The following is a 24,891-nucleotide window of genomic DNA, read 5'->3' on the forward strand; positions in this document are numbered from 1 at the left end:
AGACCCCAACCCTTGCTTGGGCACCCCAGGATCTGTTGCCCCAAGTGCGTGCCCCCACCTCCCTCTGTGTGCTGAGCTCAGCCCCTCACCTTCCCCTTTTCTGCCCCCCACCTCTGCCAGGGCAGGGAAGCCCCTGCTGCCCCCTCTGCCTTTCCATGCAGCAGTGGCCTTGGGGACAGTCTTTGACATTGCACACAGCAAATCTTGCTCCACGAAATAGGTCTGGAGAGGAAAAAACAAACACAACCCAATTTCTGTAAGCGTGGCTGTCACAGGTGTGACAGCAGGAGGCACAGGATTCCAGTATGCTCCTCACTGGGGGTTGTCTTTGGTCCTGCCTCCAGCCCTTTTTGCCCACCTGTGCTCTGCAGTCCCTCCCCATCCTGTCCCCAAATGCTGGGCTGTGATGATAATTCCGTGTCTGCAGTTACTGCTACCCCCAGGCACTGTGTCCCCCACTCTACCTCCCCTACCGCTGGCCAACACGTGGGGCTGCACATTTGCAGAGCCTTTATTTGGTGTTTCTCTGGTGGGTTGGTGAGGGGCTGGCCACCCCCAACCAGGAGAGCAGCACGTCTGTGTGCCAGGAGCATGGGCAGCCTGAATGCACTGAAGAGCTGCTCCGTGCTTGGCACGCTCAGGCCGGGCCCGCCCCAGCCCGGGGCTTTCGGGCCAAGCCTTCATGGAGATGTGGTCTCCTCCAGGGACAGCCAGCCCCTGCATCCTCCCACTGCCTGGGATGGTGGAGAGGAGGGGGGCAGGCTGGAGATGTCACCACCAGGGGTGGAGGTGGGACACAGCGATGTTGGAAGTATTTACTGAGGTCTCTGCCATCAGATCCTCAGCCCAGCATCCTGACTGGGGGGTGCCAAAGGAGCAATGGAGGGAACAGGGCGTGATTCCTCCTGCTGGGGAACATCTGGGGAGGGAATGGAATGGGAAGCAGCCGGGGGGATGCTGGCCCTCATGCCAGCAGCCCGAGGCTCTACTGGTCATCGTGGTTCTCCTGCTGCCGCCTCCTCAGGTAGGTCATGATGTTGTTCTTCACGACGGCGATGTTGGTGCGATGGTACCAGCGCATGACAGGCACACCCTCGGGGCTCACCAGGAACTTCTCAAAGTTCCACTTGATGTCATGGATCCGTAGAGGCTCCCAGAAGAGCCTGTTGGGGTTCCCAAAGTCCTCCACCACCGGGGGACAGGCGTTCTGCAACAGGGAGCCAATGCATCACTGCCTTGCCCCTCCGAAAAGCAAACTGGGTCTGTCCCCCTCATCTCCCCTTGCCATAGCACCTACCTTCAGGAAGGTGAAGATCTTCTGCTCCTTGGCCCCGTTCACATCCCCTTTCTGGAACAGCTGGAAGTTGGGAACAAAGCCACCTCCTGGCCGGACATACCTACAAGGCGGGGAACAGGATGTTGTGCAATGGACAGCTCTGGGTGCTTGCACAGGGGTGGTGACAGGTCCCCAGACCCCTTGTTTGGGCCCTGAGCCAGCAGCAGCTGCAGCCTGGGCTCCTGCTGCTGGGGGAGAGGTGTCCCACAGCCCCCACCACAGTACTCACTTAAGTGCAGGGAGGATCTCTGAGTTCTGGCCAGGTTCCTGCTTCCCAAATTGGTTGGAGGGGAAACCGAGGACCACGAGCCCCTCGTTTCTCAGTTCATCTTGTAGTGCATTCAGTTCTGTTTGCAAGAAGAGCCAGATGTGGGTTAACAGAGGGCTGGGCGCATCTCCACACCTGCAGTTACCATCTGGGACCATTCCAGCCAGGCTGGGCCCTGGGGAGCAGGCATTAACCCTTTCCCCAGCTCCCTGAAGCACAATGGACCATGGGGCCCTGCAGGACCCTTACCAACATACTGCAGTGTCAGGCCTCAGTATGTGGCTACGTTGACAAAGAGCACAGTCTTCCCCTTGTACCTCTCGAAGGGGATGTACTCGTCCCCATCGATGGTCAGGGCCCCGTAGTTGTAGATGGTGTCGTTCACTGACGGGTAGCAGTCCACCTGTGGGGCAAGGAGCATCCTGTGGCAGCGGGCTGGGGGCTGCCAGCCACCCCCTCCCCATCCTCAGGGCCGCAGGGCAACGGGGCCAGCCGTGCTGCGGGACAGCTGCCAGCGTTGTGTCCCCTGCCCGGAGTGCCGCTGGCAGCAGCCGCGCTGTGGCGTGCCAAGGTCGCGCTGCTGGGACGGGCTGGCTGGGGCGGGGGTCTGGCTGCAGCTGGGGGATGTTTACCGAGCAGGGAGCAGCAGGAAGGTGAGTGGCTGCAAAACAGCCGGGACATGGGAGAGGCCAGCGCTAGAATGCCGAGGCTGTGGGCAAGGGAACAGGACCCACCAGCCCTGGGGGACAGGGGCAGGGCAGGAGATGCCGGTGGGATGGGGAATGGGCCGGGAAGGGTCGGGCTGGAGCAGCCCCTGCATCCGGGGCCCCGGGAGTTAACCCAGAGGAGCCCCCTCCTGTCCTTGCTAGGGTACCCAGGCTCAGCCCAGTGCCACCGAGGGGCTATTTTGGGAGCTGGCAAAGTGTGAAATCACGGGGGTTGCACTCGAGGAATGAAGGCTCCGTGGCACTGTGGGGTCCCTGTGGCAGGGTGGGGAGCCTGGCTGGGGGGTGACAGTGCCCCTGCCCTCTGGGCTGTGAGGACACCGTGGGTCCCACACCTTCCCGACATGCGGGAACCCACCCGACATTGCAGGGGGAAAAGCCCTCGTGCTCTGCCCCGGGGAGGTCACTTGGGGGACACAAGGCTCTGTCCCCCTTTGTCCCCAAGTCCAGGACAGCGATTCTTGGCCCTTGGCAGGAACCAGCTCAAACTGTCCCCGTGATCCAGGCACCGGGATTGCAGGGGGAAAGAGGGGGGCTCAGGAGGCCGCCGTGTCCCTCCCGTGCCCCGGGGAGTCCTGCAGAGAGCCCGGGGAGCAGGCGCGTCCCCAGGGTGTCACACAGCCCCTAAACCCCCCTGACCGCTCCGGTGTCCCCCTGCTCTTACCTTCTCCCTCTCCTCACTTCGCCCCAGCTGGACGAGCCCAGCCAAGAAAAGGGGCACAATCCAGCTACTGCTGCGGGAGCAGCGCCCCATGGCTGCTTGCGGGGTGCGGGGTGCCAGCACCCCCCGACAGCCCGGGGCCAGCGGCCGGGACAAGCGACAAGCGCCGCTGTCGCCTGCTGTCACCTCGGAGCCCGGCGGCGGCCGAGAAATAGCTGCGGGCTGCGAGGGGGGAGCCAATGGCCGGGGGGGGCCGGGCCGGGCCCGCGTTAACCGTGTGGGCTCTGGGACGGACACACGGACACATGGACAGACACCGCCCGGGGCTGGCATCCAGGGGGACACGGGGCAGCGGCATGTGCCCAGGGTTTATGCAATGTGTCACCCGAGCCGGGATTAAACCCGTGGGGTGGGAAAGAGATATCGGGGAAGGGGGGATTGGGGGAGAGGGGAGAGGTGCCCCATGCTGCCCAGGTCACCCAGCCAGGTGACATTTCCCCCCCAAGAGCAGCACGGACCAAACCCCCCAGCAGCAGCATCGGGGTTCGCTGGGTGCCCCCAATGGCTGCTTGGGGTGGGCTGGGCTGGGGAAGGCTCCTCTCCTGTGTGCCCGGTGAAGGAAGGCACTGCCAGAGGCATCTCCAGAGGAGGATCCCTTCTGCCAGGGGCTGTGGCTGCTCGGTGACCCTGCTGGGGTCAAGGGCAGGGCACTGCTGGGTGTCCCCAGGGACAGGAGTTTCCAGGGTCCTTGCTAAGCCAAGGAATTTGAACATTTACCCTGGGCTGTCTCCAAGGAAAATATCCGTGGTGAGGAGTAAATTCCCTGAAATCCCCCCCAAAAATTATTCAGTGGGATAATTAACTGGCTGGAGGGGAGCTGGGGGAGTTGCGGTTTTGGGGTGAAGCTGGCTAGATGTGGTTTTGGGGTGGAGGACAGTGTGGGGTGGCAGGGGGTGAGCCCTGGGGAGACCATGAGTGCCAGCAGGAGCTTTGGCTTTGCTAGAAAGCAAGGTCAGTTCTGCCTCCATGCTGTCACTGAGCCAGCTGCTGGAGATGCCACCAAGGAAGGGGAGTGAGGCCATGGGTTAAGAGGAAGCTGGGAGCAATCTCCCAATCTGTGTTCCTCACCAGAAGGAACATCATGTCCTGGGAAAGGCTGGTGGTGTGAGGCTCCAACTGCAGCCTCAGCTGGCGTGGGAGGGCTGGGGGTGGGGTCCATTTCCCAGGCACAGAAAAGCCACGGAGCAGGGGAGCTGGGGGTTTCTCTGTCACTGGCAGCATTTCCCAAAGCTTTAAACCTGCCCTGCTGCTGGGGGAATGGCTTAGCTCTGCCCTGCCTGGAGCCCCAAGCAGTGTGGGTTGTTCCCCCAGGTCCAGGCAAACCCTCAGGGTGCTCAGCCACTGCCTGGGCATTGCACAGAGCCCATCACAGCATGCCAAGAGCCAGGCCAGCCACAGGGGTGCTCTGGGTGACTCTCACAGATATGGCTGTGAGTGGAGCAAGGTGGCTCCTGGCCAAAATCAGGATTTGATCCTCCCCACCTACTTCCCAGGCTCTAGGGAGGTTTGAGGCCATGGGGCTGCAGCTCCTGGCTCATTCTGCATCCTGCAGCCAACAAGGACCAGTATGTGCCAGTGCTGTGCTCCCCAACACAGCTCACACTTCTGAGCCTGCCCAGGGCTTGAGCCACCTCCTGCAACAGAGCTGGGACAGGTCTGGGGAGCTGCTCAGGACTGAGCTCCCTGCCCCACATTTCCCACCACAGGAACAGCCATATCTAGTTAGAGTGGTGTGTGGCACAGTGTGGTTGTGTCCCTTCCACGTGTCCCTGATCCCTGCCACGAGCAGTGAAAGTCTGAGTCACTCCTGAACTCGGTTTTCCTAAAACCAAAATAAAAATAAGGGACCTGTTCATCCAAGTCCCTCCTCCTTGGGTCCCAGTGCCAAATCAGCCTTGGTGGAGGCTGGGAATGGGAAAGGAGTTAATGAGACAGAGCCAATGGACTCTCTCTCTGCCACTGTGCTTCCCTGGCATCCCGGGCATGTCACTCGGTGTCCCCAGCGTGATGGACCCCCTCTCTGCCACTGATCTTCCCTGGCATGTCACCCAGTGTTCCCAACACACTGTTCCACATCATGCTGGAGGCTGCATGCTGCAGGACTGGGGTCCCCCACCCCAAAAAGCAGCCATGCAGGGCGGGCTGACCCTCAAATGAACCGTCCTGCTCCCTGCCCCACATTTCCCACCACAGGAACAGCCATATCTAGTTAGAGTGGTGTGTGGCACAGTGTGGTTGTGTCCCTTCCACGTGTCCCTGATCCCTGCCACGAGCAGTGAAAGTCTGAGTCACTCCTGAACTCGGTTTTCCTAAAACCAAAATAAAAATAAGGGACCTGTTCATCCAAGTCCCTCCTCCTTGGGTCCCAGTGCCAAATCAGCCTTGGTGGAGGCTGGGAATGGGAAAGGAGTTAATGAGACAGAGCCAATGGACTCTCTCTCTGCCACTGTGCTTCCCTGGCATCCCGGGCATGTCACTCGGTGTCCCCAGCGTGATGGACCCCCTCTCTGCCACTGATCTTCCCTGGCATGTCACCCAGTGTTCCCAACACACTGTTCCACATCATGCTGGAGGCTGCATGCTGCAGGACTGGGGTCCCCCACCCCAAAAAGCAGCCATGCAGGGCGGGCTGACCCTCAAATGAACCGTCCTGCTCGGTTGTTTTTCCACCAGAGCTGGTCTGGAGCCAGCCCCCGCCTGCTGCAGATGTTTGGCAGCAGTCTGGGATGAGAGGCCAGGCACTTCCAGCTCCCTGTCCCCCATGCTGCCGCTGCCACTGCCACTGCCACCAGCTTCCCTGGTGTCCCTGAGCCATGTGCCAGGGCTGCAGCGACCTTGTGCCAGGCTGCAGGGCCCCAGCTGAGCACAAGGAATGTGAAAGCAGCAGTGGGGACCATCCAGTGCTGCCTACTGGGGTTATCCCAGAGCTGACCCAGAGGTGTTTTCATGCAGAGGGACTGGGATGGTGCCAGCAGCGTGGCAGGACAGTGGCAGGGAGGGAGCTTGGGCAGCAGCAGCAGGCAGCATTGCTCTGGATAGCAGCAGTGCAGCTTCCCTCTGGCAGCCTGGCTTGGCATCAATCCCAGGGCAACCTCTGAACCTTTGTTCTGAGTGTGTGACGGGGAAGCAAAAGCAAAGCAAGTTCTGCCAGGAGAGCGGCCCCAGCTCTTTGAGCACCCGGCTTCCCCAGGCTGCCAGCTCACAGCTCAGCCAGCCCTCGCTGCTCTGCCCCAGCCCGTGTGCTCCCACACACTGCCCTGGCTCAGCAGCAGCCTCCCTGCTGGCCATGGTGCCAGCACCCTTTGGAGTGGGGGTCCCCTTCCTGAGAGCCCCCACAGCCTCCAGGCTCTGTGCTGTGCCCCCTCCAGCATTGCCATCCCCTCCTTTTCCAGGAGATTTGCTCCCTGTGGAAATGCCCCTGGCCCATTGTCCCCCTTCCCCCTGCAAAGGGAGGCAAGGTGAGAGCCAGAATCCTGTGTCCCCTTCTCCCTTCTGGGGCTGCCCCACCTGCCTCCCCAGCAGCAGCCCCCAGGGGCCAGCAGCCAGTTCCTGGCACATGCCAGCACCTCCAGGGAAGCATCCCAGTGATTGCTGAATCACCTCTGTGCCCACATCACCCTGCCTGCTGCAGCGTCACCGAGCAGGACCCGCTGCTCAGCAGAAAGGCATTTCTCCTTGGCAAAACTCCATGCAAACACAAGCTCCAGCACTGTCCAGGCACTGAACCCATGGCCACAGGGGGATTTTGTTATCTTGCTCCATCCTGGAGGAGGAATTTCTAACTTGACAGTGTTGGAAATCCAGTTTAAATTCATTCTCCGCCATCTTAATGCTTTAAAAAATGTTGTGACTTCTCCCTGCTGTGCCTCTGCTGCCATTTAGCTCCATGTTTGTTGTTGTTATGAGCAAACCCATCTTTCCAAGGCCTTTCCTGGAAATGTTTGCCACGGGTTTGAAACTTCCCAGAAAATTCATACCAATAAAGGAAATCTCTCATTTCCCTCTGCTGCTCTTGACAAGGGGAAGGCAGAGGTGGGAACAGCAATCTTGGATGGTTGCATGGATTGGGGGGGAAGGTGTTCCATGCTTTTCCTCGTGTTTTGCTCCAAACCAGGCTTCTTTCCCAAACACTTCCAGTGTTTGTGGCTTCTCCCCTATTCCTCTCATAGCAAAGCTGCTCAGCTCTAATTCCTGGTGCTGCTGGCTGTCCCCACATTGTCCCCAGGGAAGCAATGCTGGGGTGGAGCATGGGGGAGAACAGAGCCAGGGCTGCTCCCACCCTGCCCATCTGTAATGTCCTCCAGCTGCTGCTGCACCGTGCCAGCAAGGGAGGGAGAGAGGAAGAAAAACAGGAAAATAACTCTGGTTATTTGTCTCAAACTCTGGAACTCGAGAGGGGAAGAGAGACTTGACAGCTCGAAACAGAAATATGTTTTGTTTGGCTAGGCAAAGAATAAGTGTCTGCTCCCTCCCAGCACAACCACAGTCAGTGGCTCCAGTGCAGGCACTTCTGCTCCCAGGGTCTGTATCCCTGTGCTTGGCTCCCTCCTCAAGGTGGAAGGTGTTTGCCCAAGGTCCTGCTTCCCTGGGAATCTCCTGCCCCTCTGGCCCCACCACCCAATGCAACCCCAAATCTGGATGTTGTGGATCAAGCCATAGAGGGTTTCCAACACTGCAGGGCCGGTTGCTCTTTTCAGCACAGAAAATTGGATTTAAACAATTCCCACCAGCATCACCGTAGTGTTTCCCCACATCCTTCCTGACTCATGCTGCTCATTTTGTGACCTTCCTTGCTGTGAGTCACCACGATGCCGTTTCAGCCCCAGGGCTCCTGCCACACTGACCCGGCACGAGGCTGGGGTGAGGGAAGTGGTGCCGGTCACCCGAGTGGGATAAAAACAGCCACAACTACTGTCAGAAAGTCCTGAGGGATCCTTCCCACCCACGGGCTCCAGACTGAGGTTTGCCCTCCTGGAGCGTGGGGCTGGGCTGGCAGTGAGCTTCCTGATGGGCTCCAGGGACCTTGAGGCAAGGCAGGGCACGAGAGCAGAGCAGGGAGGGTTTCTGGAGAGGCTGCAAAGTATCGCAGATCCTGCAGAGCCATACAGCACCTGCAGTGTGGACAGAGCTGCATGACACACTCACATGAAGGATAAAGTCCATTTATTTCATAACAAAGGGCAGTACAAGAGCTTACATGATCCCTTGCCACTGGCTGGGCACAAACCTGCTCCTCCTGCTTTGCCTGCCCAGGTGAGGCACACACAGACTCCCCAGCAGGGCTGGTGTGCTGGGCAAACAGTGGGAGCTCTCATTCTCAGGAGTGGGGAGCGCAGCCAGCATGCAGACAGGAGGGCTGGCAGGAACTGCACACACTCCTCTGCCCTACAAGACCCAGAGGAACCAAGGGTCCTGCAGGATTTTCCTACCATTTCTGCAGATAATGGGTAGAGGAGAAGCTGGTGCCAGCTGCACATCTGCTGTGCAGCCAGCACAAGCTCTGTCACCGCTGCTTTTAGCCAAGCACTAAATGCACAACCAGAAGCCACATCCATCTTGCTTTGACTCTTTTTTCCCCAGCCACCTTGACAGCTGGGCTCCAAAGGAGAAATAACTTTGTCAGGTATTTCCACTCCTTGCTGCTTGCCTGGGAGGAGACAGTGTCACCAGTGAAGGTGAGACCAGCCTGCCTCTCATAGAGTGAGATATTCCCAGCTGGACGTGTCCTCCAAGTCACACCCCTCCCCACTGCTGCCTACTCTGGCATTTCCCCCGCAGTCCCCATGAGCTCAGTGGGAAGATGAGCAGTAGGTACCCAGCGAGAGCCAGCTGCAGGAGCAGGTCTGGGCTGGCTCGCCCCAGCTCCTGGCCAGGCTGCAGCTCTCAGGGTGCCCTGTGAAGGTGTCTGGCACAGGGTGCCATGGCTGTAGCCCCCAGCCCAGCGAGCTGGCCGTGCCCCCGTGCCCGTGGCTCACACGATGCCGTTGCGCGTGGGGTGTGTCCGCACTCGGTAGATGATGACGGCCGTGGCCGGGCACAGCAGCAGCGCTGTCATGATGAGGATGGTGGCCAGGATGATCAACACGATGACCCAGATATCCAGGATGTGCTTGGGAAGGTCGGTGGGACTTGTGAGGTGAGGGAGGTCCATCCTGCAGGGAAAAGGCAGAGGGGAGATGGGGCAGCTCCCTTCATCCCTCCCCTAGCCAGAGCCCCCTCCAGTCTCCTGCTGCTCTCCCCGGGGACACTCCTGTGGAGGGATCCAGCTTTCACCTTGGGCTCCTTCGAGAGCCTTTGGTAAAAGCTCCTTCAATTACCCGCAGAATTTACAGCATGCTTTAAAAGGCACTGGATAAAAGCCTAGGGAAAAACTTCCCTATTAATTGCTACTGTTTGTTACAGGAACTGATAAAAGGAAGCCGCAACCGGGTGTCCCGCCGGTCACGGGGACACGGTGGGGTCGGGTCAGCCAGGAGCCCCCTCGTGTGTGTTCCCCCCATCCACACCTCGTACTGAGTCACGGATTATCCATCAGCTGAAGGAGATCGAGGGGCCGGGGAGAGGGGACCCCCTGCCCGGGGACCGCGGCTGTGCCGCCGTCCTGCCCCGGCACCTCGGGGCTGGGGGACACGATGCCGTGGGGGAGAGGCGGCAGCTGCCGTGCCCTGTCTGTGCTCTGTCTGTGCCCTTCTGTGCCCTGCTGTGTCCTGCTGTGTCCTGCTGTGCCCTTCCCGTGCCCTGCCCGTGCCCTGCCTGCCCTGCTGTGCCCTGCCTGCCCTGCCCGTGCCCTTCCCGTCCCACCTGCCCGCATCCCCGTACCTGCGGCGCTGCCAGGCTCCGGCTCTCGCTCCGAAGGCGGCTCCTGCTGCAGCTCCGGCGAGCAGCGGTGGCAGCGGCGGATCCTGCCGGGAGAGAAACGCTCCCGCCGGGGAGAGAGAGACTCCGCCCGGCCCCGCCCGGCCCGGCCCGGCCCGGCCCGCGGGGCACGGCACGGGGGGAGAAGGGGAAGGGGATAGGAGGAAGGGGAGGGAAGGAAGGAAAGGGAAAGCAAGGCAGGAGGTTTTTTCTACACCAGGATAAATAACACACTCCACTTCATCCCACCCACAATGGGGTTCCACTGGGGGAGTGCCTCTGGAGCTGGACACGAAGGTCTCAGGGAGGGACTGTGGGGACATTTCACTTCATAGTCCTTAATAAAGGGTCCTCCCTGCCCTGTCCCCCCTCCTGGCACAGCAGGGCTCACAGGAACCCGCTTGTCCCCAAGGCCCAGGGCAGGAGGACCCAGAGCCTCCATAGCCACAGCACGGTGCCCACAGTCCCCAGGGTTCGGGCACGGTGATTTACAGACACACAGCCAGAGAGAGAGGGGACAGAGCTCAGCCGCCGGCTGGGAAAGCTATTTCTGCTGTCCAGTGGAATATTCCACTCCACTGGTGATGCTGAATGGCAAAAGCAAGATGGGATGCTCTGACTTTCCTTTTGGGACACAAGCTCAGTGTCAGTCACGGTGGGAGCCACACACTGCACCTTTCACTCCTGCCTTTTCCCAGGGAAACCTCTTGGGTTCCTGGTGGTGGAAAGCTCTACCACATGCTACTATGAAAAACACTAATCACTTGTTTTTAAAATTTTAAAAGTTTAATAGTAATAAAATGGTTATAAAAATAGTAATACAATTAGAGTAATAATAATTTGGACAATTTGAATTAGGACAATGTGAGACAAGAGAAACAAAAGCGTTACGGACATCCAGGTACATTTTTCTGGGCAGCACAGGCCCAAAAAGGACACTCGCTAACAAAGGATTAAGCCTTAAAAGCAATAAGCTGTTGAATATTTATACATCCCAGACATGATGCATAAATTGCATTCAAACAAAGGATTCAGTCTGGTCATCGTCATCTTCTTCCTCCAAATCCTAAAGGTGTCTTCGATCCTGAGCAAGGCAGGAAGAAGTCAGTTTCTTCTGATAAGAGAACAATAAATTCTTTTTCTCTGAAAGATTTAGCAGTTCTGTGGCTGCTATCTGGTGCGAGTACCTCATTCCTTTCTTAAAAAAAAAATCCCACTTACACAGTTCCTATTTTAACTACAAAAGTTTCCTTTTAACTAGAAAACTACATTTATCATACTATTAAAATATTAATACAGCACCACTCATCAATACAACAAAATACATATAGTAAATATCTGTGTAGAGCCATATAATATGCACTTTTCACACTCCCAAGACACTCTTGTGCTCCAGGCACTCTGGGACATGCAGCTCTGTGGGGAGCAGGGCACAGGCAGCCTCCTCCCTGCCCCTCCAGCTGCTGCAGGCGGATAAAACCGTGGGGTTTTTATCTGAGCAGCAGCACATCCTCATGGACAGGGCTTTCCTGTGGGGCAGAGGGCAGGGACAGACTGCAGGCGCTGTGTGGGGATGGATCCGGGGTGAGGATGAGATACAGGCCACAGGCCAGGCTGGCTCTGCCTTGTTTGGGCTATCCAGCAGCACACTGGGAGGGGTTTGCTGATTCCAGCTCTGCCCTCAGCCGAGAATGAAGCAGCTGTAGTGTAGACACCGAGCTTCAGATCTCTTAAAGCCTGCTGATGTGTTTATTCTCTCTGCACGCAGAGAGCATCCGCAGACCTCGTGCTTTCCTGCTGATCCCACTGCACGGGAATGTTCATTCTTATCAGGATCCTGTCTTGGTGGAGGTGAGACTGAAGAGAAACCAAATTTGGGGTGTGAAAGATCACCCTCTCTGCTCTGCTCTGCTCTGGTGAGAGCCACCTGAGCTGTGTCCAGCTCTGGGCCCCAGCGTGACAAGGACATGGAGCTGCTGAGGTGACTCCAGAGGCGGCCATGGAGATGTTCTGAGGGCTGAGCCCCTCTGCTCGGGAGCCAGACTGGGAAAACTGGAGAAGGCACGGCTGCAAGAGACCTCAGAGCTCCTTCCAGTGCCTAAAGGAGCTCTAAGAGAGCTGGAGAGGGACTGGGGATAAGGGCTCGGAGTGACGGGCTGAGCTGGAACTGCTTTCCACTGCCAGAGGCAGGGACAGATGGGATACTGGGGAGAAATCCTGCTCTGTGAGGGTGGGGAGCACTGGCACGGACCAGCTACGGCGGCCCCACCCCCGGCAGGGTCCATGGCCGGGCTGGCGGGGCTCCGGGACCAAGGAAGGTGTCGCTAACGTGGCCATGGGTGGCATTAGATGGCACTCGGTGGCATTTGGTGGCCCCGGGTGGCACTTGCTGGCACTAAGGGGAGGCCACGCCCCCTCGCAGACCACACCCCCCTGTTGGCCACGCAGTGTCACTTAGCCAGGCCGGCGTGGTGACGTCAGGCGGCGGCGCGGCGGAGCCCGCCCCCTCCCAAGATGGCGTCGCTGCTGCAATCGGAGCGGGTGCTGTACCTGGTGCGCGGCGAGAAGGAGCTGCGGGCGCCGCTGCCGCAGCTGTACTTCTGCCGCTACTGCAGCGAGCTCCGCTCGCTAGAGTGCGTCTCGCACGAGGTAACGGCGGACCGGCCGCGCCGCACCCGCGCACCGGGCGGGACCGGGCGGGACCGGGCGGGACGGTGCTCTCTCTGCGCGCAGCGATTGGGTCACTCTCCTGCCACTCACTCGCTTTCTGCTTTTCTATTGGTTGTTGGCGCGGCTGGCGGGTGGGCGCAGCGCTGAACGGGGCGCGCGGATTGGTCTTGAGTGACGGATGGGGCGGTGCTGCGCGTTGATTGGCTGTGCGCGCCTGTCCGTCGGCGGAGCTCGGGCTGTGATTGGCTGGGGCGAGCGCACAGGGGCGGTTCCCCTCATGGGGGACGAGGCCCCCTAAATGGCACTGGCCGGGGCCCCCCCAAACCTCGGTGGGGCCCGAGCGGGGCCGTGGGGACCCCTCACCTTCAGCGGGGACCCCTCACCCTCGCGGGGACCCGACCTTTAGGTCTAGACCCCTCCCCACCGCACCCATACCCATAGGGCCCGGCCGAGGAGGGGCACAGGGACCCCCAGACCCACTCCCCGTGTCGGTTTTTTTTGCAGCTACGATTTTTTGCTGTGGAGGGAGGGTTTGACTTCGTAAATTGTCATATTAAAATCGCCGAGACTGCTTTTGTTGGAAGCATGGTTGAATTAAGAAATTGTGATAGTTTTGGAAAGCCTTGAAGGAATGACTGTGCAGCCCAGATGTCAGAAAAGGCAGCTTTAATGAAATTAAGGCCTCTGAAGAGAGGATTCGTGACCTGGCTGTATCCGTCATGAATTCACTGTGGTGTGAGCAGTGCAGTCATTGTGTGTGGCCGTGCTTAATAATCACTTTGAATTCCTCTTCAAGAAATGGGCCCAGTCTTGCTGCTGTTGTTTTAATGGACAAAATTCACTGTGACAGCCAAGAGATACAAACCATCTTCTGAAATATTCATATATCTGACCAGTGTAACTGTGAGGACACAATAAGTTTAGGTCGAAATAGAAAACAAAATGTTAAAACTTTTGTTCAAGCTGAAAAATGAGATTCTGGTTATTGCTAAAAGTCAACACCCAGCTGATCTTTTCCTATTTTCCAGGCAGAGTAGTTTAATCCATTCTGACTTAAGAAACCTTATAATTTTTGTTATTAAAGATCAAAATCTGGCTGAGATGGGCTAAGGTTTTGGACACCAAAAAACGTCTCAAGCCTTCCGTGGCTTCACCCTGCTGTTTCAATACACAAATCTGGGGCTTTTTGGACAAAGGTGTGCCAGATAACATGTGTGATGTGGCTGTGTCTTCTTCAGGTTGACTCTCACTACTGCCCCAGCTGCCTGGAAAACATGCCTTCAGCTGAAGCCAAGCTGAAAAAGAACAGGTAAAGTTGCTTTGAAGTTTTTTTTTTTCATCAAGGCTCCCTATTTAAAACAGTCTCTTCCTATGTCTGTCTGAAGCCATTCAATAATTACATGGTTGCTTGTTGTGTTTGAGTCTGTTTTGGAGAGTAAGTGTCTTTCCATGATGTATCAGGAAAAGTGTCTTTCCATGATGAACAGGGCTGTTCATGACTTTTGGGGGTATTTTTATCACCTGGGCTCATAATACAGAGGATTTTTAGTGTCACTTTGTGTTTCTCACTGCTGCTGCTCCTGTGCTGACTCTGAAAGCCCCAAGTTCCCGTCACAGCCCGTCGTCCCTAGCGCTGTTGCCTAGGAATTAATAATCTGTTGTTTTAGTGCTGATGTGGTCGTTGGGAGCATTTCTCTCAGCCTGGCACCCTTCTCAGAGCCCTGCCTTGCTGTTTGCAGGTGTGCCAACTGCTTTGACTGCCCGTGCTGCATGCACACCCTCTCCACACGGGCCACGAGCATCCCTGCGCCGCTGCCCGACGACCCGGCCAAGACCACCATGAAGAAAGCCTATTACCTGGCCTGTGGCTTCTGCCGCTGGACTTCCCGGGATGTGGGCATGGCAGACAAGTCTGTTGGTAAGGGACAGTTCAGAAACACAAAGCTGAGTGACAGCACGAGCCCAGTTTGTGTTTTGAAGGTAACAAATAATCCAGTTCCAGCAAAGTTTGCCAGTTTCCAGCTTGGCACCGCTCTGTCGGCCAGGGCGAGTGGCTGCAAATGGAGGCCATTTTCTGTGGGTAAAAGAGTCATTTCCCCAGGGTCTGGGATCAGATCAAAGGTGACGTTTGGGGCTCTAAGGTTTGAAGGGTCCTAGTTGCTGGCAGCTTTAGTTTTGGAGGAATCCAGCAAAGTTTGCAAACTTCTCGCATGGCAGACAAGTCTGTTGGTAAGGGACACTTCAAAGACTGTCTTGGTGTCTGCTAAGGAAGGCAGGAGCCTCCCCTGAAATGGAGAATGTAAACACCCCCCCCCCGAATTGCTATAAATTTTAAATTAAGGGGCTCTCAGGCAAAAAAAAAAATGGGGACAGGAAATAACAGTTCTTTAATAGGGAAGAAAATAAAAGGTTAAAATAAACAATGCAGTAAACTAGAACAACATTGATAGAGTCAGAACTCAACCTGACACCCTGTTGGTCAGGGTGTTGGTAGCAGTCCCATTGGAATTGTGTTGGTAGCAGTCCAATTGGAATTGTGGCTCAGCCCTCCTGCAGTGTCAGGGATGGTTCTGCTGGAGCAGGGATCCTGTAGAAAGGTGCAGTCTCTTCCTCTGAAGATCAGTGGAAGAAGAGGCAGCTGCTGTTCTTCTGGGAAATCCAGTGGAGAAGCTGTGCTGCTATTCCAAAATCTCCAGATTATATCTGGCTAGCAATGCTTGGCTCCTCCCTCTGGGCAGAGCTTCTCACAATGCGATGCTGTAGTTCTTATCAGTCATGCAGTGACATTCAATAGCTGTTATCAGCAGATATCCCCTCCAGAGGGGAGGGAATCACTGACTGTGATCACTCAGAGAGACATAAGGAAAACTGCCCACTTGACAAAAGACAACTGCCATACAGATGGTAATAGAATACATCTTGCCTTGCAATCTGGAACAGACACAAAACTGAGTTACAGCAAGAGCCCAGTCTGTGTTTTGAAGGTAACAGATAATCCAGTTAGTTCCAGACTGCTATAGACTTGATATCTGGCTAGGATTGGAGTTGTAGTTGGAAATTCACAGCAAAACTCTTCTTCGTTGCTGAATAGCTATAACTCTGAATAGCTGAGTTAGTGGAATGTGTGACCCACTTTCATGCCTGTGTTACCTGACTAGTGAGAAAAGTGTCAAACTGTTTCAGTCAGTGCACTCTCCCCACTGCTGACATCTTGTTTGTGTGCTTTCACAGGCTTTGAAGCTGCTCAGTCTGACAGCATAAACACCTAATTTATTTTCCATCACTTTTGTTCACTTAGACTTATTCCAGAGTTGCTAGTCAGTGTTTGAACTTGGCTTTTCTCTTCACAAGAGCACTAGAGCAAAGCTTTCATCTATTTTTTTGGTATATGAGATGTAGAGAAAATATCTGTCAGGTGGGGTTGAGTAGGCCAAGCAGATCCTCTGACTTCCAGTGTTGATGTGACTGAAAATGGAGCTGAGGATGCAGAGACAGCAGCAGCCAGTTATAAGAGACACACATAATAACACAAGTACCTGCTGCTGAAGTGACTCCTGGGTGCTGTCCTGAGTGTCTCTCAAGCAACATTTGTTTAAAAACACAATATAAAAGATGTCAAAGCTCCTTCATTCCAAACCTGCCTGTGCAACTCTTTCAGAGATGTATATTTGTACAGACATGAACTTAAACAATTGCAGTGGTAGGTGTAGCAAAAATAGGGAATGTCATATTTTATAAATAACACCAAGATGGTTGAGTGTTGTGTGATTTCTGTGTGGCATCTGGAAACCTCCTGTGGACTTTGCTTTTTCTCTTCTCTTGTGCAGCGAGTGGGGGCTGGCAGGAGCCGGAGAATCCTCACACACAGAGGGTGAGTGAATGGGAAAGCTGTGCTTGGGCTGAAATGCATCAGCCAGAAAGAACTGTTAGTGTGTCAGGCCCTCTCAATCACTTTTTCTGCATCTATATAATCCTTCAGATACCAGTTCCAGTTCCTAATCTGCACCTTGAATGGAGGGAAGGCCTCTTAGAGGCTCCCTGAGGATATCGCAGTATAAAATCTGCTTTTGAGAAGAAGCTCAGTTGAAACCAACCTATCTAATGGTGCTGTTAAGGTGAATGTGCTGTGTATGTATGTGAAAAAAAGCTGTTTTCCAATCAAAAGTGTGTCTAGGATCTGGAAAACACAACTGCACATTTAACACCCTTCCCTTTTACCCGTTAGGGCTCCACTCTAAATGTGACCAGCCTTGGGGAGGGGGGAAAAGATGCTAAAGATGTTGTTTGCTCTGCCAGTCCAAATTGCTCAGAGTTGGCCACATGACATTCCTCTATGCAGCCATGGCAAATTCATGAATGAAGTCTCAGTTGCTGAATTGCAAAGTGAGAATTGGACACTGCCCTCCAACACATATCATTCCAAGGAAGGGTCATTTTGTCACCCACAGTGTGGGTTAAGACACGTTAAGGTCCACATACTTCTTGAAGTACATCCTGCACAATACAGCTGGTGCTAGGAACAGAGTGAAACAAGCAGCAGGAACCCCAGCTAGTTCACAAGGAAATGCTGCAGCTGAGGTGACAGTGCTCCCTGTTCCTCCCTCCAGATTAACAAGCTGGTTGAGTACTACCAGCAGCTGGCTCAGAAGGAGAAGATCGAGCGGGACAGGAAGAAGCTGGTGCGACGCCGCAACTACGTCCCACTGGCCTTCTCGGTGAGCTGCTGTGCCCTCCTCCCAGAGCAGCAAAAGGGATCCACAACAGCCTCAGCCTGGAAAATCAGATAGTTGGTAGCATGATAGGGCTGCCCAGCTTTGGCTAATTGAGGACAATATGAAGGAAACAAGGCTTTCTTTAGGGATGAATACTTTTACATGCATTACTGTGTATTACATTGCTACTCTCTCTGATAGTCCTCCCCAGCAGTGCCAGAAGGTTTATACTTGCCAGGCCTAGGAGTATGTTCTCCAGCAGTGAGGTGCAGTCCAACTGCAGCCAACATGGCCTGTGGCAGCTCTTTGTCAGGACAGTTCATCCCACAGCTTAGTGCCAGATAGATCAGCATTGTCTGACACTTCTCTGCATGAAATCTCTACTGAAGTTAACCTTAAGATTTGGTTGTGGCTTGAATGACTTGTTTATTGTACCTGGCAGGTAAATGCTCACTTTGTTTAGCTGGGTGACTGCATATGCTTGCTACTTCAATGAACTGTGCTTGCTCTGTGCCCTTGCTTGTGTCTTATGGCTGTATTTTTTGTCTCCGTTGCTACCTGCTGCTATTTTGGGGGCTCTCCACAGCAACACACTATACATGTAGTGGTAAGTCTTTTCACAGTTTCTGCTGGTGTTAAAGCTCTCATGGTACCAACTGAAGGGGAGTAACAGATCCTACACCATGCCTTAGGGCCTCTGGCTTAGGTGTGCCTAGAACAAACACAGGTAAAGCTTAACTCTTCAGAGGGTAACATTTGTTACAAAAAGTATTTTGTGTTAGTTTAGAAACAGGACAGTGTCTTTGAGTCAGTAATGTACACTTGGAAAGCAGTCCTTCACCAAGCTAGGCTGAAACACAGCTGTCTGCTTGGCCAAGGCAGGTGGTACTAACATTAACCATCTCATCCTTGAAAAATCACCAGAGTAGCTGATGCTCACATTTCTCATTTGGTGAGAATTCAGGTTTTGAGCCCTGCCCAGAAGGAAGATGTCTGCCTCCAATCACCCTGGGTACAGCTCAGCTGTAGAAAGCTGAGGAGTAGCTCAGCTATTGCTGGTGAGAGACACTTGTAGGTAACAAGGCTTGTGGCAGCTTTCAGCTGCTTCAAGTAGTGCTACAGAGCCTTTCAGATTGATGCATAACCACATCAACCCACTTTTTTTGGCAGCTGAGCTCTCATTCTACACTAGTTGACATGGAGTTGCTCTGAAGAGAATATCCAGGGAAGATGTGTCAGTAGTGCAGGCTGGTGATTTGTGGAAGGAGCAAAAAGCTTTATTAGCAGTAGCCACACACATCTGTCTTTCCCCATCTGCAGTGCAATGGGAATTGTTTTCTCCTTGCTAACAGTTTAAGCAGAAAAATGTATCTTAGGAAGCGTTGAATACCTTTTCCTTTTTGCTTTCCTTTGCTTATACCCCCATGCTTGTCATGCAGCTCAAAGGATGAGTTTGCAGCAGGTTTTTGTGTCCCATCAGGGGCAGACCTGAGGGTGACAGTTCCTTTTTTCCTTGTAGGACAAATACAGCCTTGGGACGAGGCTGCAGCGCCAGAGGCCCGGAGCTCCCATCAGTGCCCTCGCTGGACTCTCGTGAGTCTCAGGGTTGGGGTTACATTTGTGGGGAGCATTGGAGGGGTAGGCAAGAGAAGAGTAAAGCAGCTCTAGAAATATGATAGACAATTAGCAGATAGCAGTGAGAGGAGATTTCTCCTTTTGAGCACTCGAGAGGTGTCAGATCCTCAGGCATCTCTGTGCAGCAGCTCCAGATGTTCTGCTTTCTCCCAAGAGGAACAAGAGACTGCTCACACCCTTGTTGCAATTACTGTTGTGCAGTCTCAGCTCTCACTGTCTTCTGGGCTATAATGCAGTTGCTGTCAGAGCACACATGCCCTATTTCATGACTGAGTTGCCCCTTATTTTGCTTCAGCCTGAAAGAAGGAGAAGACCACAAGGAGATCAAGATCGAGCCAGCTGATGCAGTGGAAGAAGTGGAGCCTCTTCCTGAAGATTACTACACAAGACCAATCAATCTGACAGAAGGTAAAACCTTAGTATTCTATCACTTTTTGGCTTATGTTTTGTAACATGGGCATTGCCTACAAGCCTGTGACACTTTGTCATGACTCAAGTTCCTTGTCATTTTTATGCTGGGATTGAAATACTGGGAAATACTTGACTTTTTAAATGGTAACTTTGAATGCAGCCTCAGCTTCATGTTGTGCATGGAAAGCTCAGAGCCAGAAGGCCTGAAGGGTTATTTAATTTTCTTGCTGGCCTTAATTTCTGTGTGTGTGAGGCATCAACTTTTGGATGGAGAAAAAAGCTGATGTCCTTTTTCAAATAATAGCAGGAAATAAGGAAATAGCAGCTGCTGGGGATCTGGCACCAGAAGTGGGCTGTTGAGTAACAATTGCGCGTTGCTTTGACATCAGCTTGGAACAGCCTGTGTACACTTGCCTGTTCTTTAGCTGACTCATAAATTTAATCCATAAATACTGTAAATTGATCAGTAAGACTTGATGTGAACAGGATAAAGCAGCAGGTACAGGAGTGATGTGGGCTTCCAGCTGAGGTAGCTCCAAGTGGAACGGATGATGTTGGTAGGTCTGCAGGCCGACAAAGTCTGCCAGTATCAATAAATTCATGAGAGATTTATGGAAAGGGGTAGATCTTGGTCCTCTTTTCTCAAGAGGCTGTTGGCACTGTGAGTTTGATCCTGCTGAAGAAGACAACTTCCCTGGTTCCTCACAGTGAGGAAAAGGCTGCCAGGTGGCTCACTCGTCTCTTAGGCACTGGTGCAGTGAGGAGCCTGCATTTTGAGAGAAATGGGAGGTTTTGGCTGCTGGGAGTTTCTTGCTTTGGGAACTGTTTTCTCTAATTCTGTGTGTGAGTCTGAGTTATGCAAACTCCTTGCTAAGAAGCTGTGTATTGTATTCATGCAGCACCCAGCTGTGAGGGTAACAAAGATGTGAAACTCATTTCTGTAGTGAGGGAAAGAACTGTGTTCCAATTGGTTAGAAAACTCTTGTTTCCATCCCAGTTCAGCTGTGAAAAAAGATGTGAGTACCTTGTTTCTCTTGGGCTAGCGCTGATGTTGCTCTCATGTTACTGTGCCCAGTCAGAGCAACCCTTTATTCAGCTTTTGCCTTTCTATTTATTTCTAGAAACGTGATAGTTGCCAGTGCCTTCTGAATTACGAGGTGCAGGTGAAATTAAGTGTCTTAGAGATGGTGGCAGATCTCCACGCAGTACGAGGTGCTTGTGTAGAATTCAGTTTCAGTTCCTGAGTCATTTCTTTGTCTTTTTCTGTTGTGCTGCCAGTGACGACTCTGCGGCAGCGCCTGCTGCAGCCTGACTTCCAGCCCATCTGCGCTTCCCAGCTCTACCCCCGCCACAAGCACCTGCTGATCAAACGCTCGCTGCGCTGCCGGGTAGGCAATTCAACCCTGAGCACTGCCCTGCTACAGGAGCCTCCTCCAGCCAGGTCTCATGAGCTCCCAGAGGCCTAGAACACACCCAAGGTAGCTCAGCTACCATTGGAGGCATAAAAATCAGCAGGATGGTTTCTGTTGCAGTGTTGGAAACAAAAAGGTTTCATAAAAGGAGAAATAACAGAGACAAACTGAGCTAGGTGCAGGAGGTCTTTGCTCTTATTAAAACACCTTACAAAAGTGATTAGGTTTTTTCTTTACATCTATTGCCGAGGCAGGACTTTTTGGCTTCTGTCCAATTAGCTATCTTTAAGCTTGAGGTGAAGTCTCTAGGCCCATGAGGTGGCTTTTTCACCTAATCAAAGAGAGAAACTTCTGAGCTTCTTTTCTTTTTAAGGAGACAAAGGATAGTTTTGTCACTCTGTCAACAAAGAGCACACTCCTACATGCCCTTTCCAGGCTCTCAGCACTCAGGTGCTGGGAAATGGGCTCTGTGTTTCTCTTTTAAAAGAAATGGCTCAAATGCTTCTGGTTGTTGAAAGTTCTCAGCCAAGTTAGTGGTAGCAGTACTGAGGGGGTGAGGGAGGCTGTGATGTCTCTGGTGTGATGACAGTTGTGAAAGGGGGACAACACTGTCAAAGATGCATAAAGATACAAAGGTGGTTTGTGCTAGTGCCCTGCCTAGCCAAGGAGTCAAAGAATACTGCCAGTGCAGTTGAGATTAAAAAAAAAATTGCTGTTACTAAGGACAAAAGTCAACAAACAAATTATTAGGGAGAGGCAGTGCAGGATACTTAAGATGTCACTAGAGTGAAAGCAGGAAGATGGTATTTCACAGAAGCAAAGCAGAGATCTATGAAGACAGGCAAGGGTTAAATCCAAGTTCTGCTGTTGGCTCTCTGCATGGCCCTTATTACACTATTTGTTTTCTCAGTCATACAAGGATGTTTATTTATCTAGTTCCTAAAGTACTAGAGCAATATTATTGTAAGTATTTAATATGCAGGATGCTGAACAAATGCAGAGTATTTTCTCAGAAATAAGTAATGTCAGACTGATCCTGTATTTGAAGAGTAGCCTATAAGGAGATCAGGACTTCTAGCTGCTTCATTTATTTAATGAATTCTGGAGCATAAGGCAGTTATTTATGCTGCAGTCAGTGTCCAGGTGTTCTCAAGATTGGTTCCAAGTCTTGTGTTTCTGAGGTTGTGCTGGTAGTGCTGGATATGACATTTTGGAGTATCAGTAGCTGAGCACATTGATGGCTACATGAACCCCAGAGAGTTTTTGTGTGCTGTGCTGGAGGCTGTAATGTCATGGCTGGTGACACAGCACTTGTGGCTCTGATTCTTCAGTGTGTGACTGCACACTGCCTTTGGTACTGACTTAAATACCTTTCTCTCTAGAAATGTGAGCATAACCTGAGCAAACCAGAATTCAATCCAACCTCTATCAAATTCAAGATCCAGCTGGTTGCTGTGTAAGTAAGAAATGGGAATTGGGGACAACAACTCCCTGTTCATGCTTAGTTATTACCTTCTATTTTAATTTCCTTTGACCTCTTGTGGGATTGTGTCATCCCTTAGGATGGTGTAATCACCTTTTTAAATATATTTAGCTTATCTGTAATAGGTTTGCTTGCTGATCTACTAAAGATTTCAGCAGTTTGACAGAAACACTGCCTGCTGTGCCAGCCCCAGACTGTAGCAGGGTTTTGTAGGGTTAGGGTTATACAGCAAAAGGACACTTCATTTTTCATTTTAGGAAAGCTCTGATAGCTTTACGGACAGCAACACAGTTCCTCACAGTCATTTGCTCTGTTGTTTTGTAGTAACTACATCCCTGAAGTGAGAATCATGTCTATTCCCAACCTGCGCTACATGAAGGTCAGTGGCTTTTCCAGAAATGTCTTAGGCTGAGACATAGCCAGGAGCTGTGAATGTGGGATCTTTTTGATCTTTTTGGAAGATGACATGGTGTGATGATTGTTCCCTGAGGGCTCCACTCACTCCATTTAGAGGGTGCAGGGTTTAAGGGAGTGGCCAGAATAATTCTGCATGTTCTTGTCACTGCAGCAGTAGATTGCTGTGCAGTGTGACATCATCACTTGCCAATTTCTGTAGAATAAAGGGTGTGGAATTGATATCCCAGCTAGACTCCCAAGATGCATATTTCTTATATTAAGAGTTTTGCATGATATTGATGCCTTTTTTATGGACAGGGGGCAGTCACTGTCCATCCATTGGGAGGATGTGATGCAATTTTTGAACATGTTGATGAGTCAGAGAAGATGGAGGTGCTTACAGTAACAATGAATTTTAGCACAATTGCTCTTGAACTGTGATTCCTGAATCTCCCCAGGAGAGCCAAGTCCTTCTGACTCTGACTAACCCCGTGGAGAACGTCACACATGTCACATTGCTGGAGTGTGAGGAGGGAGACCCTGATAACATCAACAGCACTGCCAAGGTATTGATTGTACCCTCCTGCTGGGTAAGCCCATGGGTTTGCCACTCCCATTTGTCCTTCCACAGGGCACACTTTTCATATGTACTTCAACCCCTGCTAACTGTGCTGCATTTCCCTCCTTGGAGCATAAATTACTGTCACCAATATAAACAGCAGCTCATTAAGTATTTTGAAATTTTGGCTGTTCCTGGATAATGAAAACCCAAGGGAGAAATGTATTATTTCACTGGCAGGGTGGTAATCAGGTGGTCCTGGAACAGAGAAAAGCTGAGGATGAGTCAGTTTTCTGTTAAACTGCAGTGAAGCAGACCTCAGAAGAGGAGAGCCCTCCTGCTTGCAGTGCTGAAAGGCTTCTTTCTCTCCCTGCTCTGTTTCAGGTGGCAGTTCCTCCCAAGGAGCTTATTCTGGCTGGCAAGGATGCTGCAGCAGAATATGATGAGCTGGCAGAGCCTCAAGACTTCCAGGATGATCCTGAGTGAGTGTCCTGTGGGGATCCTCTCCCTTAAAAACTCTGCTCTTTGAGTAACTCCCTCTCCTCCTGTCTGTCTCCAGTGTGGTTTGGGTTCCTCTGAGAGCATTGTTCCACTTGGAACAATGCTTTGAGAACTTGGCTGACCCGGTGTTCCTGTGTGTTCTGCCCTGCAGCATTATTGCCTTTAGAAAAGCCAATAAGGTGGGAGTTTTCATCAAGGTCACCCCACAGAAAGAAGAGGGCGAGGTGACCGTGAGTTTCAAGATGAAGCACGAGTTCAAAAACCTCACTGCTCCCATCAGGCCCAACGAGGATGGTGACCACCCCTCTGAGGTGATCTGGCTCACCCACCACGTGGAGCTCAGCCTCGGCCCCGTGCTCCCCTAGCGGCTCCCGGCGCTGCTCCCGACGGCTGGATGGACTGGCACCCTGAGAAAGCGCCTCTGAAAGGTTCTGCAGAGCTCCCCTGTGATGTGTGGGTGTGCCACGGGCCCGGCCAGCTGCCAGGAGGGGGCTGAGCTGCCGTGGTTTGGGCTGGTTTGTTCTCTCTCCCCTTGTGTAGTGCCCACTAACCACCACTCCACTTCCCCTCACTGCCCCAGGCTAGAGTAACTTGCAGCACGTCTTAGAGCACAGAAAAAGATCTCCCTCCAGGTTTGCACTGAATTGGGCTTTATCAACAGAGGATTAGGGCTGAATTTGGATTTATCAGCAGTAGCCATTCTGTTTTTTTTTCTCAGCCCACAAACCTGATGTTACATACCCAATAATGAACAACTTCTCTTTCACACAGATCAATGCCCTTCCCAAACAAACATTTTAAGGAGTGTCCCTGCCTTCTGCATTCTGGCAAGTTACTGCCAGCAGCATGATCTTTTAGTTTGGTTTTCTGCTCCCTCATAGGATACCTCAACTGTGGGGGCTGGGCTGTAGAGCCCTACCCCTCTGGCATATGTAGCTTGCTTAGCTGAGGTGGCAGATGTTTTTTCACAAAGGAGTTGATCAGTTTGCCTTTAAACTTTAAACACAGTGTACTGTAGTGTTCATGGATCTGACTGGCAACTAAATCTGCTGCATCTCAGCTGGGTGTGGCAGCAGGATGTGCTGCAAGCTGGGAATTCAGGTGCTGCTGCAGCTCTCAGAATGCTCTGGAGAGGCAGGGATGCTCCAGAGAGGCTCCCTGGCAGACCTCAGCTCAGTAAATGTTGTGTTGCTAGGGGTTGTAGCAA

At 52.9% G+C, this 24,891-nt stretch overlaps 3 protein-coding genes across 5 annotated transcripts; 1 reads left to right on the top strand and 2 right to left on the bottom strand.

Moving 5' to 3' along the window:
* Positions 1 to 493: 493 nt before the first annotated feature.
* GPX3 (glutathione peroxidase 3) lies at positions 494 to 3,338 on the bottom strand. Its single transcript, XM_074552168.1, has 5 exons — positions 2,994 to 3,338; positions 1,854 to 2,007; positions 1,566 to 1,683; positions 1,298 to 1,397; positions 494 to 1,207 (listed from the first exon to the last, which is right to left on the bottom strand). Exons 1-5 carry the CDS (start codon positions 3,321 to 3,323, stop codon positions 986 to 988), a joined length of 924 nt encoding a protein of 307 aa, XP_074408269.1. The 5' UTR covers positions 3,324 to 3,338; the 3' UTR covers positions 494 to 985.
* Positions 3,339 to 8,181: 4,843 nt separating this feature from the next.
* SMIM3 (small integral membrane protein 3) lies at positions 8,182 to 10,167 on the bottom strand. Its single transcript, XM_074552179.1, has 2 exons — positions 9,870 to 10,167; positions 8,182 to 9,202 (listed from the first exon to the last, which is right to left on the bottom strand). Exon 2 carries the CDS (start codon positions 9,199 to 9,201, stop codon positions 9,022 to 9,024), a length of 180 nt encoding a protein of 59 aa, XP_074408280.1. The 5' UTR covers position 9,202; positions 9,870 to 10,167; the 3' UTR covers positions 8,182 to 9,021.
* Positions 10,168 to 12,360: 2,193 nt separating this feature from the next.
* On the top strand, positions 12,361 to 24,377 carry DCTN4 (dynactin subunit 4). Of its 3 annotated transcripts, none has more exons than XM_074552172.1 (14): positions 12,361 to 12,554; positions 13,814 to 13,884; positions 14,315 to 14,493; positions 16,403 to 16,446; positions 17,183 to 17,290; positions 17,874 to 17,894; positions 18,807 to 18,880; positions 19,218 to 19,330; positions 20,612 to 20,721; positions 22,128 to 22,201; positions 22,553 to 22,607; positions 23,083 to 23,190; positions 23,568 to 23,665; positions 23,836 to 24,377. In XM_074552172.1, the coding sequence occupies exons 1-14, from the start codon at positions 12,420 to 12,422 to the stop codon at positions 24,047 to 24,049; spliced, it is 1,404 nt and encodes a 467-aa protein (XP_074408273.1). In that variant the 5' UTR covers positions 12,361 to 12,419; the 3' UTR covers positions 24,050 to 24,377. The 3 variants fall into 3 exon arrangements, with proteins under 3 accessions (XP_074408273.1, XP_074408274.1, XP_074408275.1); XM_074552174.1 differs by lacking the exon at positions 12,361 to 12,554 and adding an exon at positions 12,957 to 12,981; XM_074552173.1 differs by lacking the exon at positions 17,874 to 17,894 and having other exon boundaries at positions 12,362 to 12,554.
* Positions 24,378 to 24,891: the final 514 nt, after the last annotated feature.

The sequence above is a fragment of the Zonotrichia albicollis genome, chromosome 15 (assembly GCF_047830755.1).
Source record: "Zonotrichia albicollis isolate bZonAlb1 chromosome 15, bZonAlb1.hap1, whole genome shotgun sequence".
In the NCBI taxonomy this organism is placed as follows: domain Eukaryota; kingdom Metazoa; phylum Chordata; class Aves; order Passeriformes; family Passerellidae; genus Zonotrichia; species Zonotrichia albicollis.

Excerpts from the sequence above, each read along its gene's own strand:
- SMIM3 (XM_074552179.1), bottom strand. The coding sequence starts at position 9,201 with ATGGACCTCCCTCACCTCACAAGTCCCACCGACCTTCCCAAGCACATC.
- DCTN4 (XM_074552172.1), top strand. The coding sequence starts at position 12,420 with ATGGCGTCGCTGCTGCAATCGGAGCGGGTGCTGTACCTGGTGCGCGGC. Across the intron at positions 19,331-20,611 it reads ACCAATCAATCTGACAGAAG|TGACGACTCTGCGGCAGCGC; the intron begins GTAAAACCTTAG and ends TTGTGCTGCCAG. Across the intron at positions 22,608-23,082 it reads CCAACCTGCGCTACATGAAG|GAGAGCCAAGTCCTTCTGAC; the intron begins GTCAGTGGCTTT and ends GAATCTCCCCAG.